The sequence below is a fragment of the Leptopilina heterotoma genome, unplaced genomic scaffold, assembly GCF_015476425.1.
Source record: "Leptopilina heterotoma isolate Lh14 unplaced genomic scaffold, ASM1547642v1 Lhet_362, whole genome shotgun sequence".
Classification (NCBI taxonomy): domain Eukaryota; kingdom Metazoa; phylum Arthropoda; class Insecta; order Hymenoptera; family Figitidae; genus Leptopilina; species Leptopilina heterotoma.
The window spans coordinates 1,747,334-1,768,133 of record NW_025111043.1 but is presented as its reverse complement, the minus strand read 5'-3'; the positions used below and the strand labels follow the sequence as shown (position 1 = coordinate 1,768,133).

General features: G+C 29.3%; 1 protein-coding gene across 1 annotated transcript in view; it reads left to right on the top strand.

Annotated features, from left to right (window-relative positions):
* LOC122505686 overlaps nucleotides 1–20,800 on the top strand; it is a 654,464-nt gene that overhangs the window by 624,137 nt on the left and 9,527 nt on the right. Inside the window, exons 5-8 of the mRNA XM_043617467.1 lie at nucleotides 6,836–6,985; nucleotides 15,253–15,391; nucleotides 15,779–15,987; nucleotides 16,549–16,871. Of these exons, the coding sequence (XP_043473402.1) occupies nucleotides 6,836–6,985; nucleotides 15,253–15,391; nucleotides 15,779–15,987; nucleotides 16,549–16,871 (821 nt within the window). The remainder of the gene's footprint in view (nucleotides 1–6,835; nucleotides 6,986–15,252; nucleotides 15,392–15,778; nucleotides 15,988–16,548; nucleotides 16,872–20,800) is intronic.

Genomic DNA, 20,800 nt, shown 5'->3' with positions numbered 1-20,800 from the left:
TGCAAAGTCGTATTTTTTAGGCTGCCCAGATGGGTGTTGACACCGTCTCACAACTGGTGATATGCTGTGTCTCACACCCAGAAATTAGCGCTATTTTGAAAAAGGAAAATTAAATTATTTTCAACCGTAGATTGGAACAATGCAATATTGCATCACAAAATATAAGGAAAACACTAAAAGAAAATGCATTACATTTACCTTTTCCAATTAATTAACTTGGAAAAAAAGTACTTTGCATTTATTGAAAAAACGCTTTTTAGTCGATTATCACACACGGTGTTGGTATTTAACAAAAACAGTTTATATATCCGCTTCGGCGTACACGAAATAGTTGGCTCATATAAAAAGAAATGTTTTTATATAAACCAATCGGCTGTTTAATATTGCATGTAAAAAAAATTGACTGTCTCACAACTGGAGGTGTCTCACAACTGGAGACTCTCCCCTATGAATTACCGAAGTCACAAGAAGTCGTTTTTTAGCCAGAGTAGTATCTTGCACCGATCGAGGCCAACTTCCTGCCTGCAAAAGTTTGCTAGCCAATGACTTTTTAAAATTAATTATTTTTAATTATAGTAAATTTTCAAGAAACTTTATTCTTAACTACAACCCAAGTAAGAGAAAAAAATGAATTTTTGATAAAAATAAGAGATGCGGGTCAATTACTCGATTTATAATTAACGCATTATCTAAAATAAATGAAACGAAATTATGTAGACGAAGATGGGAAGTAAAAGAGTACATAATCAGCCAATCGGTTAGTTCCCGTTTTCGGTCTGTGACCTGATCGGGCACCTCTCTTTTCTGAGTATTACCCAGCCAGTTGGCGCACGTCACTTTGAATTGCTGCGAATCGTACTCACCTCCAGGTGAACGCACCGTTTTCGCGTGGATCGGCAGTATAGCGACTCTCTGCACTTGATATCGCTTCTCCGCCAAATCGTAATTCTTCTTTTTCTCTCCCCACCTTTTCACTTCGTCTCGTTGCGCGACCACTGGTACTTTAAATCCCTTAGATCGAGAAATATTTTTGGCAGCATCCATCGGCACTTTTGGAGTTCGTTGTTTTCAGACATTTACCAATGCTGAATAAGGACTCTCTTCTTTTGGTATTAGGAACTTTTGATTCTCTTAAACATTGTTATGAAGCTGAAACTGGCACCCACTTCATTTTGGAAATTAAATTTTAAAGTTAAATACCCATTTTTATAAAACTGAAACTTGCACCGAGTTATCAGCAACCACTTATTTTTTCAAAATTTTATGTTGGTTTTAAACAAAAAACAAATTAACTTTAAAATTAAATTTCCAAAATTAAGTGGGTGCTAGTTTTAACCTTATAACATTGTTATATTCTTTGAGAATTTTAATAAAAATAGAAAATTTTACCAATAGTTTCATACATTAATGAAGTTTTCCTGGGATCCGGGGAAACCCAAAAAAAATTGTTTTCACCTTGTCCTAATAAATACATGTTGTTAAAGCATTTTTAAAGATGCTTTAAATACGTCTTACCAAATCGTTTGCTGGACTTTCTACTAATTCCGTTTTAGAGATTAATAAAATGAAGTGTTTTATAAATTACAAATGAGACTTTAAATTCCTTATTAAGAGTAGCGCTGCTACTTCCCACTTAGTAGTCATCGATTGATTCGATTAGCTTTTGTTTGAATTTTCATCTATGGCCTTCTCCGCATTCCACGTAGCCGTATAACAGATGTGTACACGTGTGCTACTTGTGCGTGATAGGCCTAATTTGACAACCTTAAACCATTGTACACTTGCGGTCATTGGTCACCTGGCTAAATAAAAATATATCCAATTTATGAGCAAATTATATTATTACATTCAGTCAAATTCTGTACAAATTATATTCACGGAAAAGAATTTCACTCATTTAATGAGCTTGAATCAACTTTAAAAATAAAAAGTCTCGAGAAATTTGAATTTTTTGTAGACTCCAACACTGGAGGTTCTCCCGAGTATTTGCAACAAAAATTAAAATGATCTGTAGAACCGTATACTTTGTATACAAACAACTTGAAAAAACATTCTAAAATCAAATTCAATTTCCGTTATACTATGGATATTCTAAAGCTTTTTTAATCACCTAATTTGAATTTTATGTCAAATTTAAGAAATTGAAAATGGCAGATCTAATATGGCGACTAAAAAATTCAAAAAATGTTTAGATTCTCTTGAATATCGATACATTCATTTTTTTGGTTTCTTTAATTATAAATTTGCTATCGGTTTTTAAAAATTCAAAATTCCAGATCCAGTATATGGCGATAAAAAATATAGAATAAATAATATTTGTTCGATTCAAGGAAGATAAATTAAATGAAACAATAAATTTTCATTTTTTTGACAACGTTTCGATGGACTGGTTCGCCATCATCATCAGGTCACTTGGTAATGAATTTGAAGAAATTCCTTGGTGACCAAGTGACCTGATGATGATGGCGAACCAGTCCATCGAAACGTTGTCAAAAAAATTAAAATTTATTGTTTCATTTAATTTATCTTCCTTGAATCGAACAAATATTATTTATTAACAATATACGGAAGGATAAAAAATTATTTTAAATAAAAAATATAGAAATTGACCAGATCACATAAAGGGTTTCACACAGTAAAACATGAGTGTTGTTAATAATAAACATTTATAAATAGATTTTTTCAAAGTGAACTGCAACCTCTAGAATATTTATTTGCGAAACTCATGAAATTTAAATTAATTCTTTATAAATGTTACAAATGTCTCATGCAATGTTTAATAAACTTTCACGCGAAACAATGAAAAATATTGGACATTAAAAGAACTGTTCTTTAAGTTCCACGAGCTTCAAAACTAAAGATTCCGGAGGTTGCAGTCAAGTTAATTTTAACTTTTAGGAAATTTCCGTTGCATTGTGAGTACACGGAGAAAAATGGAAAAATGATTTATGCAGTCAGTGTAGTACTCCTTTATAGAATAATATGTGACAGGTACACACTATAGTATTAGAAGTTTCATAGCTGAACAGTTTGGGACTCAACACAAGTTATCCCATTCATCAGCTTAAACAAGACTGTTTATATAGTCTAAGAGGGAATAAGAGTATAAAAAATTGGAATGAGAAATTACTTTCTCATGTAATTATTAAAAGAACGCGGCAGTGTACAAAACACAAGTCAATAATAGAAGCGAATATTGAACAAATAGTACTCAGTCCAGTTCTTTCGAAAAATGAACGCCGTGCACATAAAGTAGATACCTACTCGAAAACCACAAGTTATTCTCTCTCTCTCACACTAATGGTCGTTCACTTATCTTACCGTTTCACTTACTCTTACTACTCTCAACTATTATGCAGTGCAGTTAAGTTCATTAAATTATTAAATATTGCTGTGAGAATAATTAATTATACATTTCATTCAAGGTCAATTCACTATTTTGTACACGAAAAAAAAGAATAATCAAATTTACCATGAGGACTGTCAAACTTAAAAAAGGTTTCAAGGTTATTAAGAAAGAATTAATGTTTTTTATTTATTTATTATTAAATTCTAATAACCGTATCAAATTTAAACTAGTTGACAATATTATTTATTCAATATTATGAATATTGTTGACATCCATACTTACATTAATTACAAAGTAAAATCCACGCATGATCTAATTTATTTCATTGGTAAGGGATGTTTCTTAAATAGGAAATTTACCCCATCGATTGCGTAGCCGAGAGGCTTAATGTAAAAGCGTGCGATTTATAATTATATGCGTATATTTAGTTGTATGGTTAGGTAGGTGTTCAATCCCGTATGATTGTAAGATTTTCCGATGCATTTAGTTGTTAATTGTAAGTATGAAGATGTGGGAAGAATAAAACTTGTGAATTAATGCATATGAATATATAAAGAGTGCATTTAACATATTTTTCTTTTTTTTTTAATGATTGGTTATTGTTTTTTTATATAAAATTGACGAAGTGAATAAAAGGAAACACTCGTTTCGCGTCGCGTCGGACATTTATTTTGACAGGTTCCGCGCCTGCGTTCCCTCATTGTGAAAATTTCGAAGTAGGGGACTGAGTCCAGTTTCTCTACTATGCACACTGCAGCGCGCCTTATAATCTTCGCCTGTGTTTCAATGCTCTTTACAGTGACATTTGGAACTAAGGCCCTCTATACACTATACGCAACACCCTAAGATGCTTGATGGAAATGAATTAATGTACTCTTACTGGACTGAGTCCAGTTTTTTCAATATTGACTCCCAGTTTTTCAAACTCTATTTTTCTCAGTGTACTTATGAAGAATAGAATACAATTTCCAAAAACTCTTGAGTATCAAGTTTCAAGCGAATATTAAGTTGTTATATTATATTGGATCTGTCATTTTGAATTTTTGAAAATCTACATCGATTTCATAATTAGTGAAGCCAGAAATTTCCAAATATCGAGATTCAAGTAAATCTAGACTTCGCAAGACTTTTTATTTAAAGTTGGCTCAAGCTCACTGTGAAATTGAGTAAGTGAAATACTTTGAGTTACTCAAAATGATCCTGAGAACAATTCTACGTTAGCTAATCTAATAAAAAAATTGATGTTAACCGCCTTTCGTGCCCCCAGGAAACACAAATTCAAAATGTCGAATCCAATATGGCGGACATTTTTTCAAAATTGCTCTATGCATAAAATTTGTTTCTCGGGGGGTTTCAGGGTCGTTGATTACGAATGTAAAGTCAGATTTTCGAAATTCAAAATGGTAACCCTGAAAAACCCCGAGTAACAAGTTTCAAGCGAATATGTGCAATTTTGTAAAAAATGTCCATCAACTTGAATTTTGATAATTTTGAAAATCTGACTTTAGATTTGTAATCAATGACCCCGAAAACCCCTGAGTAAGAAGTGTTAAGCAAATTTGAGCAAATTTTGCAATTTTTTTTTAACAATATTCTACCTATTGTTTATAATAATTATAATAGTACTATGTAATTTTTAATTTTTTATATACCTATAGTAGTTACGTTGGTGATTAAAAAAAATATATTAATTGTTAAAAGGTTTAAAATTATAAGAGTTTTATTAAATTTTGTAAGTGGTGCATATATGTACCGGAGGCGCGAAAGAGTTAAAAAACCATAAAAAGTAGTCGAATCTACAAGAAATTTCTTAAATGTACACTGAAAAAAATTTCTAGTAGGTTTAACTATACTTTTTAACTACTCTGCGTGCTTCAATAGGTCCTCAACTGAATTTAAAAAATTATATTGACTATCGAAAAGTAGTAAAAAGAACTAAGAATGTAGTTGATGTAATCAGATTTTGTAGTTGTTCTTGAAATTTAACTACTTTTTTTAGTCATCTGAACTATTATTCTTTAACTACATCAAAAGTAGAATATAATCAACTACACAAAAATGGTTAGTAAAACTGAGAAAGTAATTAATTTAACAACTTTCCACTTAACTAGGTAATAGTAGTTGAAGATTTCGACCAAACTTGTTCACATATTTTTTTGGGAACAGCGATTTTGATTCGAAAAGAAAAATTCATGTAAAAATGTAGCTTCTTTTGAAGTTTGATTGAGAAAGGGAAGATAAAAAAATAATGTAACGTTATCTTTTGGATCGTAGTCTTCATGATTTTACTTTAAAAGACTCTTTAGCAACTTGGAGGGAAACTACTCTCGTAAATAGAGCTTTTCAAGTGGTCCTTTTCTTCTGAAAATGTCCCATTTGTAAACCAATTTGCCCAATGTTGCTTTTCCTTGTCGCGTTTTACACTTTTCTATATACATATATACAAGTGTAAAGGGAAGTTTCCCGCGACACTTTTGAATATTAATTATACCCATCCTCTTGTTAATGATTTTATCATCTTAGTTGTGGTATAAGAGAGAAAATTTGCATCGTATAACGGAAATCATTCTCTTTAATAGGGTCTTATAAAAACGTTTCTATACGCATAGCGAATAAAATGTATTACTATATATGTATTTTTAGAAACTTAATATAATAATAAGAAGATGGGAGACATTTGAGACCCAATTTTTTATTATTCTTTTTTTCTCTTTTGCTATTAGTATGCCTTTTTCTTTCACTTAATTCACGAGGCATTAACTATGTTTGTGATGAAAACGAGTTTTGGTATAGTATAATCTTCGACCAGTTGATGATTTTACCATTTTTACAATTGCGTCGAAAATGTCTACTTAAAGCGGTTCTCATTTGAGTGTATTTTTTTCACTTAAGATTCTTAATATCTTCATTTATTTATTTTTTTTTTGCTTATTTGCATATTATTTTCAATAGACATAAATTTCATCGGGTGTATTTTTTTGTTATTTGCAAATGTATTTGCGTAAAATTTTGTCGTTAATATGTCTTGAATTTAATTTAACTTTTCTCCTTTTATTATTGAACTTGAAAATTTAGTAAATTATTTATAGTTATTTATTAATTTATTTGTATTTTTAATAGTATCTATTATTAGATGAATAAAGTAAATTAATTAAGTTTGATTGAAAATTAAATTAAATTGAATGAATTGTTTAGTTTTTTAAAATTAATAATATATGTAATAAAATTAAGCAAAAACTAAATTTAGTTTTGTAAAATTATTTTTGACCTTAAATGAAATTAACTTAAATTTTCCCATAACTTTCATCTTGAAGTGAAACTAAATTCATTCATAAAAGCTCCTTTCTATAAAAATGTCTTACTTTATTTCTAATTTTTCAATCCAATTACAAAATTAATTTATTATTTGTTCTTATAAAGAAGCTATTTTTACTGTTATAACGAGAAGAAAGAAAGTTAACGAAACGTTTTTTGTACTTATTTTAGGGTATTATCAGCCGGCTGGACCACTGATACAGCATCCTCCGACGTTACCTCCAGTAAAAGGACCACCACCGGAACCAACACCAACGCCTCCGCAAAACTCGGAAAGTTCCGACGACCTCGTCGTGACTTCCGCTTCAAGTGGGACCAGCGGTAAGAATAATTCACTGCGTTTTCTCCTACTTTTAACTTCATTTCCACTCACTCCACTTGAGACTTGCTATTTTCATTGTGTCTGAAAACTTGTCAAGATAGAATACTATTCGTAAATGGTTGTCAAAGCTTCTCAGTTGCATTATCGAGAGTGATTTTTTTACTTTTTCATTTTCTTTCCTCTTTATTTCTTCTTCTTCTTTTCTATCTCCTTTTTCTTTGTGCCTTTCATTATTATTTATTCTTTTTTCTTTGTTTTTTCTGCTTTCTTCTTTCTCCTCTTCTGCTTTCGTTTTTTGTCCTTTTTCATTTTTCGTCTTTTATTTTTCTTTATTTTTTTTCATTCTCTATTCTTTTGTTCTTTTCTTTACTCTTCTTTCTATCTTCTATTTCTTCTTTTTTTCTTTTTTTCTCATTTGTTTTCTTTTTTTGCCATTGTATTTTTTTTCATTTTAATTCAACTTTTTCCTTTTTTCTTTCCTTTTTTATCAAAAGTGACAAAATAAAAGTATCCTTGCCAAATTTACAAAATCATAATTTTTCCAGTGATTGTTTTTCTACAAATATGTAATTTTTTTTACTGAATTTATATTATTTATACTTATTTTCTTTTTGTTTTTTTTGTTAAAGAAAAGCAAAAGGAGAAAGCAAACAGAAAGTTAAAAATGATAAAATGTTGTGTAGGGATTAAATTATTCCGATAGGACTTTTCGTGAGTGTTTATGGTTGACTCGTGTGAAATTTCAAACGAAATAGAGTTTTGGAACAAGCTTTTGAAAGCAGCTTATCAATATAGTAGTTTTAGCTTCGTGGTTTTGAAATTGCCCTTCGGGCATTGCAAGAGAACATGTATTTTAATTCAAAAAATAATACGTTTTTGATATTTTTCTTTTTCTTGTTTTACTTTTTCACACGAATTTGAAAATTAATCAAACATAATTTTGTTGTTTAATTTTTAGAGACAGAAAATTTCAAATAAACAAAAAATTCAAAATTCGGTAAATAGTTTAAAAATAAAAAATATATGGGCAATTCCACGTGAGATTTTAGTCGACCTCTTAAAATTCGCCAAAAATATTTTTTTTCTATTCTGTATCGAAAAAAAAACAGATACGTATTTTTTTATTTTTGTTTAATTGTCCAAATTTTCGAGTTATGAATTTTCGAAATTTTGAACTTTTAATTGTAGACCTATATTCAGAAGCTAAATATAGGTTTGCAATTAAAAGTCCAAAATTTCGAAAATTCATAACTCGATAATTTGGACAATTAAACAAAAATAAAAAAATACGTATCTGTTTTTTTTCGTTATATATAGGTATATATATATATGAATTCAATTCAGTATTAATTCTATTGTTAATAAATTCTGCATCAAGTGGAAATTTTGCTTATCTTTAAATTAAATAAAAAAATGTTAAGAAATTTAATATTTAAAAAGAATTAGAAAAAGAAAAATTGTTAGAATTTAAAAAAATGTCTTATAAAATAAAAAAAGTATATTTTTCAATATAGTTGGGATATAGTGGCATAATCGTAATTTTTAATAATTTTCAAATTATTTTTTTAGTAACAATATCTAAATTTTATGTGATATCTTTATTTCTTACAAGATAGTACTGTAAAAGTTCAAAAAAATTTAAACTTAACGTTTAATATAAATTATAAATTAAATAAATACCTCCTTGATGGACACTAACGTTTTAGGAATAATTCGGTAAAACTTTCTTGACTTGCCTAAAGTGTTGGTTTTCAGAAATAGTTTGGTAAAACTTCCTTGACTTGCCTAAGGTGTTAGTTTTCTGGATTGAAATACTTTATTTCAAGTGTCCCACAGTCAAATGAAAGACTTCCACACTAATAGTTAATTTTTTCAACTTTTTTATACTTAATTAATAATCATTTCATTATTAATTAAACTAAAATTCAATTAATTAATTATTTTAAACACTTATTAATTGTCAAATATGTAATAAATTCTTTTAAATCATACAAGAAGAAACTATAAAACTGCAACAGCGTACTTTTTTTTTTAACATATTTATTCTTTTTAATTAAATCTAAATAATAGTAAGTAAGTAAGCAAACAATTATGCAAGCAAGTAAACATAAGTAAGTAAGCAAGAAGGAAATAAGTAAGTAAACAATTAAACTTAAGTAAGTATGCAAGTAGATAAGCAAAAAAGTAAGAAAATAAATAGATAAGGAAGTAAGCAAGGAAGGAAATAACTTGCTTGCTTACTAGCTTACTTCCTTATTTGCATACTTACTTGCTTATTTCATTCTTGCTTACCTTCTTATTTTCTTACCTTCTTCCACATTTGCTTACTTGCTTAATTTCTTATTTCCTTCTTGCTTATACTTGCTTATTTCTTTCTTGCTTATTTACTTCCTTATTTTCTTACTTATTTGCTTAGTTGCTTATTTTCTTTTTGCTTTTAAGTACCTCACAATTATTATTTAATATTTCAGAAAGATTAATTTTCTATTAATTAATTTAATAATTTCGAACTTGCACTTTTATTATATATTTTTAAATTTCAACACAAAAATTTGAGAATAATAAGGTTTTGATAAATTATTCTTTTATTCCATTAAATACAAATTTAAACATTTTTCTTTATAATAATAAAAACATAATTTAAAAATATTTCATAAATTGACCTTGAATATACAAATGATTCATTAATTTAGATAATTTTTAATTTTGTACAACGATAGTTTATTAATTTGAATTTTTTCTCACAAGCGGTGAAATAAAATTGAGATTAATATATAAGGACAGTTGAAACTCTCTGAAGCAATAATGTAAAGCGTGCGATGAATGTATTAGTGTATGCGTTTAGAATGTACTGTAGGCAGGTGTATCAATTATTTGTTCGTAAACAATTGTAGGGGGTTTAGGTACCCAACGGGAAGTTGCCAATGTTAACGATTGGTTCAATAATGGGCCATGCTTGGTACCCAATGGTTTTTTCTTGGCAAAACAATTGGCAACCATCATTGGACCACCAATGGTTTAAACTTGGGATGATCACGCTACTGCCAATGATCGGTAGCCAAGCATCGGGCCTATATTAGTTGCCAAGGAATTGCCAAGGAGACAAAATCGATTTTCAAAAGCTTGATTTTTTATTGGCAGCCAACAAAAAACAAAGGTTTTGAAAATTGATTTTTTTTAATTATTAATTAAAATTTATTTTTAAAAAATATATTTTTCAAAAATTTATTTTAAAAAAATATATATTTTTTTAAATTAATAGAACATATTAATTTAATTTGTCACCTCTGGTAAAACAAAGATGAAAGACTGATAAATTCCCTCACTTTATATTTTACAGTGGAGGGATGACTGTGAATGTCTTTGCGAGAGAGGAGCAGGTACTTATATAGAGCCAGTGAGAAAGGTCACAAGCGAGAAGAAATCACTAGCATGCACTCTGGCGGCGCTTGTCGGAACTGTTTTCTGGCGCGCATGCATATCCTGACGTTATCGACACAGCGCTTGGCAACCAACGTTGCGCCACTTCCGACAAGCGCCGCCAGAGTGCATGCTAGTGATTTCTTCTCGCTTGTGACCTTTCTCACTGGCTCTATATAAGTACCTGCTCCTCTCTCGCAAAGACATTCACAGTCATCCCTCCACTGTAAAATATAAAGTGAGGGAATTTATCAGTCTTTCATCTTTGTTTTACCAGAGGTGACAAATTAAATTAATATGTTCTATTAATTTAAAAAAATATATACCTATTTTTAAAAAATATATTTTTTTTTAAAATAATTTTTTGAAAAATATATTTTTTAAAAATAAATTTTAATTAATAATTAAGAAAAATCAATTTTCAAAACCTTTGTTTTTTGTTGGCTGCCAATAAAAAATCAAGCTTTTGAAAATCGATTTTGTTTCCTTGGCAATTCCTTGGCAACTAATATTGGCCCGATGCTTGGCTACCGATCATTGGCAGTAGCGTGATCATCCCAAGTTTAAACCATTGGTGGTCCAATGATGGTTGCCATTAATGTTCCAATAATGGAACGGAGTTCGCCAAGCATGGCCCATTATTGAACCAATCGTTTACTTCCCATTGGGTAGTGATTGAAGTAGATAAAGTGAGATTTACGGCAGTAGGGGAGAGTGGGGCAAGACGGGGGTACCGGCCCTATTTAACAAACGAATTAACCGATTATATTTTACATAATACTGCACTGAGACGATAGTTTCTTGTTTACAAAACCTAAAAGCCATGAGAAAAAATATTTTATCTGTTTTACTAAAAAAAAACTGTTTTCGACGATTTTCTTGTGATTTTTTCACTTTTTTTAGGACGTGTTTATTATTTAATAATAACAGTTAATGAACTATATAAAATTTTTTATAACTGGCAAGGGTTACAGAAGAAGGGAAGCATATGTTTTTTTTTCTTTGTTAAAATCGTAAATTGTAGTAATTAATCGTTTTATTCAATTTCTTAGGTGCGGGCAAGACGGGGTACACAAATTAAGGTATTAGTCACGTAAAATGGTTTTCGTCAGATTTTTTTCAAATTTTGCATACTTATTCTTGAAGTATTTATCTACAGAATGAGACCAATTTCATTAATTTTGACCGTTTCAAAGCTTCAAAAAATGAATTCAAAGTTCATACATTTTGCATGGAGGGAGCACCCAATGCATGTATTGATTTTGTTTAATAATTATTATTTATATGATAACTAATCGTCAGATTTTGAAATAGAACTACCAAAGTATTCAATTAGATGAAACAAATAAATAAAAAAAACATGACATTTTTTGACCGCGCCAAACTATAAATATATTGCCAGAAAGTTAAAAAAATAACTAAATTATATGAATTTTCATACGAACGAATAGAGTGGGGAGTTAAACTATCTCTCTCACTCTCACTGCCCCAGTCTAGTAAGCGGCCCGGTAAATTTTTGACCAGAGTCAACTGCGCGACTAATACCTTAAGCAAAAGAAAAGCGAAATAAGAGAAGTTAAGAAAACTACTTAAATCAAGACTGAATAAAATAAGAGTGCCCAAAAAGAAAAAAGCTTGTCAGGTTAAATCACCAATTAGCGATGGTAAAGTGGAAAATACACCTTGTCTCTATTGTAATGGTTATTATTTAGACTCAAATGAAGGCTGGGCTGCTTGTTCTGTCTGCGGCCAATGGGCTCACTGCAGTTGTGCTGGTGTCGATGACGAAGATGCAACCTTTACTTGTAAAATTTGTCAACAGAAATAGGTTGCTTTTTTAGCACTCCATCTTACCCCTTAGGGTACCCCATCTTGCCCGCCGGTAGGGCAAGATGGTGAGATTTGCAATTTTTCCATATTTTTAATTTTATGCTTTTTTAAGAAACAGATGGCCTTTGTACGCCTTTATTACGAAATACTGATTCCCAAAGATGGTTATTAAATATAATAATAAAATATATATTTCATAATTTTCCTTTTTTTGCGCTTTAAACCTTAAGTACCCCGTCTTGCCCCACTCTCACCTATTAATATAGATCTACTGAACCCAATGGGAAATGCCAGTGTAGTGCCGATGTTCACCACTGGCTTAGTACTCAGACGATTGTTCGGCGTATTCTAGCCGAGCCTCGACAATTAGTGCTGGCGCAGTACAGAATTTTTGTTTCGCCAAAGCTTAGACAAGCCACGGCGGCAAGTGCTGGCTGAGTATAGAAAAATTGTTCACAACGCTCTTTGCCAACATTGCTTTTTTGACATAAACTTGAAAAAAATTATAAAAAAAGTTTATAAATGTTTATAAATATAAATTTATTGAAAAAAATTAATATTTTACTTTTCAGTTGTTCATTTTTTATTCTTATTAAATTTAATAATAACAATTTAACACAATTGTCTAACTTTGTAAATAATACATTATTTAAACAAATTAAAATTATAAACAAAATTTAAACTTTAATCTCAATAATAATTTGGTTCCTATTAAAATACTATTATACTTCTTACTATGAATAAAGTAATTTAATTTAATTATTAAAAATTTAGTTTAATTTATTATTTCTAACGTATCCCTATTTTTTTCTCATCTTTGACTCAATAATTGTATGTCTGAATGATACTGAGATATTAATACTTTTCTGTACACACGTGTCGTTAGCATAGTGGTTAGAGCGTTAGTCTGTAAGTCCGTAGGTCGTAGGTTCGAATCCCCTCGTCAGCAATTTTGTTTATTTTCATAGGTTTGCGATATTTCTAGATTCCAATCGTTAGGTACTAAAATATGAAAATCTAATGCACACTTACTGTAATTGTTTATTATTTAATTTTTAAATGTTATAAACAATTTTTTTCTACTTCATTTACTATATCCATTGTTAGTCTCCATCTTTAATACAATTTCTTTAAGAAGAGAAATATTTTATGAATAATAACTATTTATTAATATTATTTACCATTTTGTTGTTAAATTATTTATAATTATGAATTTACGACTAATTAATAACAATACGGCATTTATTGCGGCAATATTCCCAGCCAGCACTGGTCCAGTGCTGCGCCAGCGCTGTCTGGCAGCACTGACAGACAGTACTTCGGCAGCGCCAGACGGCGTTATCATCCCAGTGCCATGCCAGTGCTGGCTCTCAGCCTTGCCGCCAGTGCTGCCAGTGCTGGCGCAGTACTACGCCAGTTGTAAATTTCCCATTGGGAAGTAACATTATTTTTTATTTTTGTTCTTCAAGTTTTACCGAACTATTCAAGTAAATTGCAACTGCCCAATGGGAAATTTACAACTGGCGTAGTACTGCGCCAGCACTGGCAGCACTGGCGGCAAGGCTGAGAGCCAGCACTGGCATGGCACTGGGATGATAACGCCGTCTGGCGCTGCCGAAGTACTGTCTGTCAGTGCTGCCAGACAGCGCTGGCGCAGCACTGGACCAGTGCTGGCTGGGAATATTGCCGCAATAAATGCCGTATTGTTATTAATTAGTCGTAAATTCATAATTATAAATAATTTAACAACAAAATGGTAAATAATATTAATAAATAGTTATTATTCATAAAATATTTCTCTTCTTAAAGAAATTGTATTAAAGATGGAGACTAACAATGGATATAGTAAATGAAGTAGAAAAAAATTGTTTATAACATTTAAAAATTAAATAATAAACAATTACAGTAAGTGTGCATTAGATTTTCATATTTTAGTACCTAACGATTGGAATCTAGAAATATCGCAAACCTATGAAAATAAACAAAATTGCTGACGAGGGGATTCGAACCTACGACCTACGGACTTACAGACTAACGCTCTAACCACTATGCTAACGACACGTGTGTACAGAAAAGTATTAATATCTCAGTATCATTCAGACATACAATTATTGAGTCAAAGATGAGAAAAAAATAGGGATACGTTAGAAATAATAAATTAAACTAAATTTTTAATAATTAAATTAAATTACTTTATTCATAGTAAGAAGTATAATAGTATTTTAATAGGAACCAAATTATTATTGAGATTAAAGTTTAAATTTTGTTTATAATTTTAATTTGTTTAAATAATGTATTATTTACAAAGTTAGACAATTGTGTTAAATTGTTATTATTAAATTTAATAAGAATAAAAAATGAACAACTGAAAAGTAAAATATTAATTTTTTTCAATAAATTTATATTTATAAACATTTATAAACTTTTTTTATAATTTTTTTCAAGTTTATGTCAAAAAAGCAATGTTGGCAAAGAGCGTTGTGAACAATTTTTCTATACTCAGCCAGCACTTGCCGCCGTGGCTTGTCTAAGCTTTGGCGAAACAAAAATTCTGTACTGCGCCAGCACTAATTGTCGAGGCTCGGCTAGAATACGCCGAACAATCGTCTGAGTACTAAGCCAGTGGTGAACATCGGCACTACACTGGCATTTCCCATTGGGTGGTTCCATTTTACCGAACACTTTACGTTACGTTTTACTGAACTTCCAGTAAAAATAAGTATAGTGAACACTTATCTTACGTTTTACCGAACTATTCAATAAATATGGATGTAGTGAGCACTTAGCTTACGTTTTACCGAACTGTAAGGTTTATGCTTTTTACATTATTTTTCAATGGAATTTTTTTTACAGTCTAGTTCTTGAAAAATTACTGTTTCGACAGTTCATCACAGTTTTACCGAACTAAATTCAGTAAAATTTCAGGAATAAATTTTCTCCTTGTATAGAAAATTCCAACGACGTAAATTACTTACTTAAAAAGTTCTTAAATATTTTTTCTATTTTTGACTTGCAGGTGCAGGCTTTTACAGGGCGTATTGTCCACAATATTACGGAACCCCTCCACAGTATCAAGAACTTTGTTATCCACCTACATATACGCATCCACATCCACATCCTCCACCTTACTACAAATATCCACCGACGTATAGAAGGTAAGAGCATCAAACATTCTAAAATACTGGAAAAAAAGAAATTATTTTTATTTCCCCTTTGGAAAAATTTAATAATAATTGAAAAAGAAATAAATTAACATTTTCGTATTAATGCACCGTCGATGTCCCTTCCACTTTAATTTTTATGATAACAATTTAAATAAAATTATTTATATTTATTCCAAAATTTGAATATTTTTTAAAACTTTTTCTAAATTAATAAATTGTGAAGAATTATTTAAAAATTTGTTTTTAATTTTAATAGATGTCAATTATACCTATGTATAAAAAATTGCTAATTTTGCTAATTTAAACATTTAAATTATTTATGTGATGAAAAAATTTGCCGAATGATGAATGAATGAATAATGCTCGACTTATTTTCAGACAATACTATGGTTTCCAAGAGAGTGGTGGAGGTGGTGGTGGACCAGGAGGAGCCGGAAACGGTACCGGACCAGGTCCGGGTGTCGTCGAGTATCAACCGCCTCCGCCGCCAGGAGAATACCCTCTACCTCCTTATTATGCAGGTTACCCACCGCCACCTCCGCCAAATCCAGCATATTTACACGTTCAGGGACGACCATTCGTAGACCGTAAGTTTCTCAAAGAACACTTTAATAAACAAATTTTATATTAGAAGTAAAGTGAAATAAAATTACTAAAAATTTAGTGTAATTATGATTTCCACTAAATAGGGTTGCCATAGGTCAGAGAAGTCAGGGAAATATCAAATTTCAAGAATTACTATAAAAATTCTAGTTTTTGGTGACCGCAAAAACAAATTTGAAGACCTTACATTCTCCTTGAATTTTATATAATCTAAAAAACCTTTATCTTCTTTTGTACGCATTTTCAACATCTATCATGAAATTTAGAGCAGTTTTCAAAGGGTTGAAGAATCCAAAATACATCTGAAATAATTTAATTTTTAAAATATTAAAATAAAATTTTCTCAAATTGAAGAAAAAAAATTTCAGTTCAATTTTTGTAATAATAATAATAAGAATTGTTTGAATATTTCTTTAGAATAGTGCAGTAACATGTTTATAAATAAATAAATAAAGTTTAATAGTAAAATAATAGAATAAAACATAAAAAGTTGTAAAAGGACAGAATATAAAAATAAATAGAATATAATGATTGGATTTTTTTAGATGCAGCATTCCAGAGCTGTCCATGCCCGATGCAATCCTGTCCAAAAAACGTGGATACTGGGCCCCTTATTGGTAATGGTAAGGGAGCGCCAGTGGCATCGGGGCCCGGTCTGTCATTGCCACCCAGTGCTTTGGTAGGGCCGCCCTCGCCTGCGAGGGGGCTAGCCGGGCTCGCGCCTCCTCATGGTGCCAATGCCTGGGACACGGATCGCGTCCAACTCAACCCTCTTCGCAACCTCAATCAGAACCAACCCTCTTTATCGACCTCCCATAATCACGTCGGAAATCATAATCATACCCAAACCTCCGAGTGCAGAACCAAGGTAATTATTATTTATAATATTATAATTCTCCGTCACTCAGAGAAAAGTAATCTCGCATATAATTAGGAGGCAAAATCCTCTTTTAGCATCCTCTCAATTTATTCTCAAAAAACAAAAGTATTCAACTTTAATGCAGAATATTTTTAATCTTTAATGTATTTTCCAAAAGTTCTGAACATTCAAGTGAACAAAATATTTTTTCTCTATAAATATTCTCAAAAGTTACTGACTATAATAGAAATTGAAAACGTAAATTAAACGCCCTAAAATTTTAAAATGTGGGACGCAATATTATTCCAATAAAATTTGGAAATGAAATAGACGAATTTCGTTCATTTGAACATTCAGAATTTTAATGAAAATTTTGAGAGCATTCGGGAGAAAATAGTGGTTTCGTAAATTTCTTCTCATTTAAAAAGAAAAGAATATTTCGGGTTGGGATTTTTTGGAAATAATAGAGGAACGTATCTTGACACGCGCTCTTCTCGGAATTTTGCATAGTTTTTATGAATAATTATTGAAAAAACTGTTTAAATTCGGAAAGGGAGTTTCGGAAATTTCTTCTCATCTTCAGAGGAGAAATTATTTCGAGTTCATATTTGAAGGAATAATAGAGGATAGCCTACTGAGTGGAGCTCTTCTCCATTTTTGCAATAATATTGCGAGGAAATTATTTTATTAAATATTGAAAGTGAACTAATTCATTAGTTCATCAGCGGCTACTATAGCTCGAATTGGCGCCTTCTTATGGACTACTGACACATAGATCGAATTGCCTGTGTGCTCGACTCCATATTGTCTGTCAGTTTAGCCAAAAATGTAACTTTTATAATTTTGTTTTTCAATACTTATTTCAAAAATTACTTGCAAATATGGAGAATATTCTTCATCAGTATGCTTTCCTCTAATTATCCTGACAAATCCGATCAAGATATAAAAACATATTTAGAAGTGATATGAGATTGAGTCCACAACAGACAATTAGGATTCCTTAAGCAATGCATAAATACTCTCTACATCGACGATGAGTTGCTTTACATTGTTTTCGTATTGTGTTCTCTGCAGAGGCTATGCATTGCTCAAGATAAATTTGCCTCTTGTGGACTCAATCTGACATGCGGTAAAACACTTTTTTTTAGGGGGGGGTTTTCTGGATGCCCTTAATAATAAAAGAAAAAAGTTGTGTGTTATAATATGCCCTAATATATGGAAGAGGAAAGTCCTTTTATAAGAAGATGTTTACTTTTGATATGATGCATGCAGGGCTCGAACTAGGTCCGTAAATCGCGTAAAGGTCCGTTAATTTTTTTTTCAAGTCCGTAAAAGTCAGTTTTTTCAGAAAAAATTCCGTAAAGTCCATAATTTGATTGAAAAAGGACGAGAAGTTCGTAAATTGTACGATATAATTTGCAGAATTTCATAGAAATTACAAATGATTGCAGAAATTCAATTATTTTTAAAAGTAATAAAATTCTTCGCAGAAATTTAATTATGTTCAAAAATTTTAATAAAACTCTTGGCAAAATTTCAATTACTTTCAAAAATTTTTCTCAATTCAATGATTTTCAATATCTACTATTTTAATAAAATTTTCCAAAATAAATTCAATTATTTAAAAAATTTTAATAAAATTATACGCAAACATTTAATTATTTTCATAGTATAATAAAAATTTCACAGGAATTCAATTCTTTACAAATTTTTTATAAATTTCTTCGCAATAATTCAATTATTTTCATAAATAATAAAATTTTTACAGAGATTCAATATTATTTTCGTAAATACTAAAAATCTTTTTAGGAACTCAATTATTTTCACAAATAATAAAACTCATTGCAAAATTTCAATTATTTTTAATAAAATTTTAATCGAATTCCTCAAAAAATGTAATTATTCTTAAAAATTTTATTAAAATTCGTCAAAAAAATTCAATTATTTCAAAATCTGTTGATAAACTTCTTTTTGAGAATTCAGTTTTAAGAAACATTGAATTATTAAATAAATTATTGATTATAATTATATTTGTAAATATTATAATGGAAGAAAAAACTATTTCAAATCAATAAATTATTATTTATTTTTGTATTTAAATTTTAAATAATTGAATTCTAGTAGAATTTTCTAATAAAAATTGATTTAAAAGTGAATTTCAGTTGAAAACAATTAAATTTAAAAATAAAAAAAAAACTTTTTCAAAAATTATTAAAAATTATAAATTTATAGAAAAATTTTAATTAACACTAAAAAAATTTAATTTTGGAGAAGTTACAAATTATTGAATAAATTCAATGGTTTTCAAGAGTAATAAAATCTTTCGCAGAAGTTTACTTATGTTCAAAAATAATAAAATTCTTCTTAAGAATTCAATTATTTTCATAAATTATAAAACTCATCGCAGAATTTCAATTATTTTTAAATCAACAATTTTAATCGAATTTCTCGGAAAATGTACCTAATTATTCTTAAAAATTTTATTAAAAATCGTAGAAAGAATTGAATGATTTAAAAGTTTGTTGTTAAAATTCTTTATGAGAATTGAATTTTAAGAAACATTGAATTATTCAATAAATTATTTATTTTTGTATTTAAATAATTGAAACAAATAGATTTGAAAATTCAGAGAACTTTTTCGAAAAATTTAAAGAAGAATTTTAGATTTTAGTTAAAAGTTCTTGAAAATAATAATTGAATTCAAATGATGAAAATAATTTTGAAGAAGTACAATATTCTTGTAATATAAAATAGTGATTTTATCAATTTGCTATCTTTAATTATTATAAAACATAAAGAAATCAATCACTCCGAGTCGAAGACTCGGAGTTATCGATGTCTTCATGTTTTATAGTTATGAAAAAATTTAATTTATAGTTTTAAGTAAAATGTTCTCATATTTGACTAAGAATAGTTACATTTTTGTCAGTAATTGATCCGTAAAGTTCGTATTTTTAAATACTTTCACTGGTTCGAGCCCTGTGCATGAGAGGAAAAAATGCATTAAAATTATTAAATTAATTAAGATTCTTTTTTTTTTGGGTGTCATTTTTAATAAGTTCATTTTTTATTTATAAAGATACCAATAGTTAAAACACTTTAGTAGCTCATTATAAGATACGAGTGAGACACCATTTTTTGCAATGTTTTATTTATTTTTAAGCTGAGTTTGGCTTGCATGTCTGACTAAAGCTGGTCATCGACTACTTATTGTTTCAATGTCTATAATATTCATATAGTCACTGTCTGCAGTACAAACTAATATTCAAAATTTTATTTTTGGAAGGTATCTTGTCTGACCGCAAACATCATTTTCAATTTCTATTACTAACATTACAATATTTATTATTAGATTCAAATTTTGAATAAATATTATTAACCCTTTCTAAGACTCCTCAGTCTGATTAAAAATGTCTACATTTATTAATTTTTCAAACTTCTTCAAAATTACACTTCATTTTTTTATTTATTTATTTTTAATAGTATTTGAAATCTAGATTTAAAAAATTAACATTTCTGACTAAAACTGTCTACAACTAGTTTTTTTCTAATAAAAAAAGTAGTTACGATTTTTATAAAGTGAAAGCTGGGTCTCCAAAAACCGACGTTGATTATAAATTGATAATTGATAATAAAGATTAAATCTGTTTTCATTGAAATAGAAAATTTTTTAAAATTCTTCAAAATAAAGCATTATTAGAAAAAATAAATTTTTTATTTTTGTAAATAAATAAAATAAATAAATATTGATTGGTACTTTTTGTTATTTTCATTTTTTGTTTTTTTATTCAATTAATATTATTTCAGTAATTCTTAATTCAGTCGTGTAATTTATTATACATATAATAGAATAAAATATCTATGTCGTAACATTTTTATGTCTGACTATAACTGTCCGTTACTTCTTAAATGAACTTTGGAACCTTACAAAGAGTGCG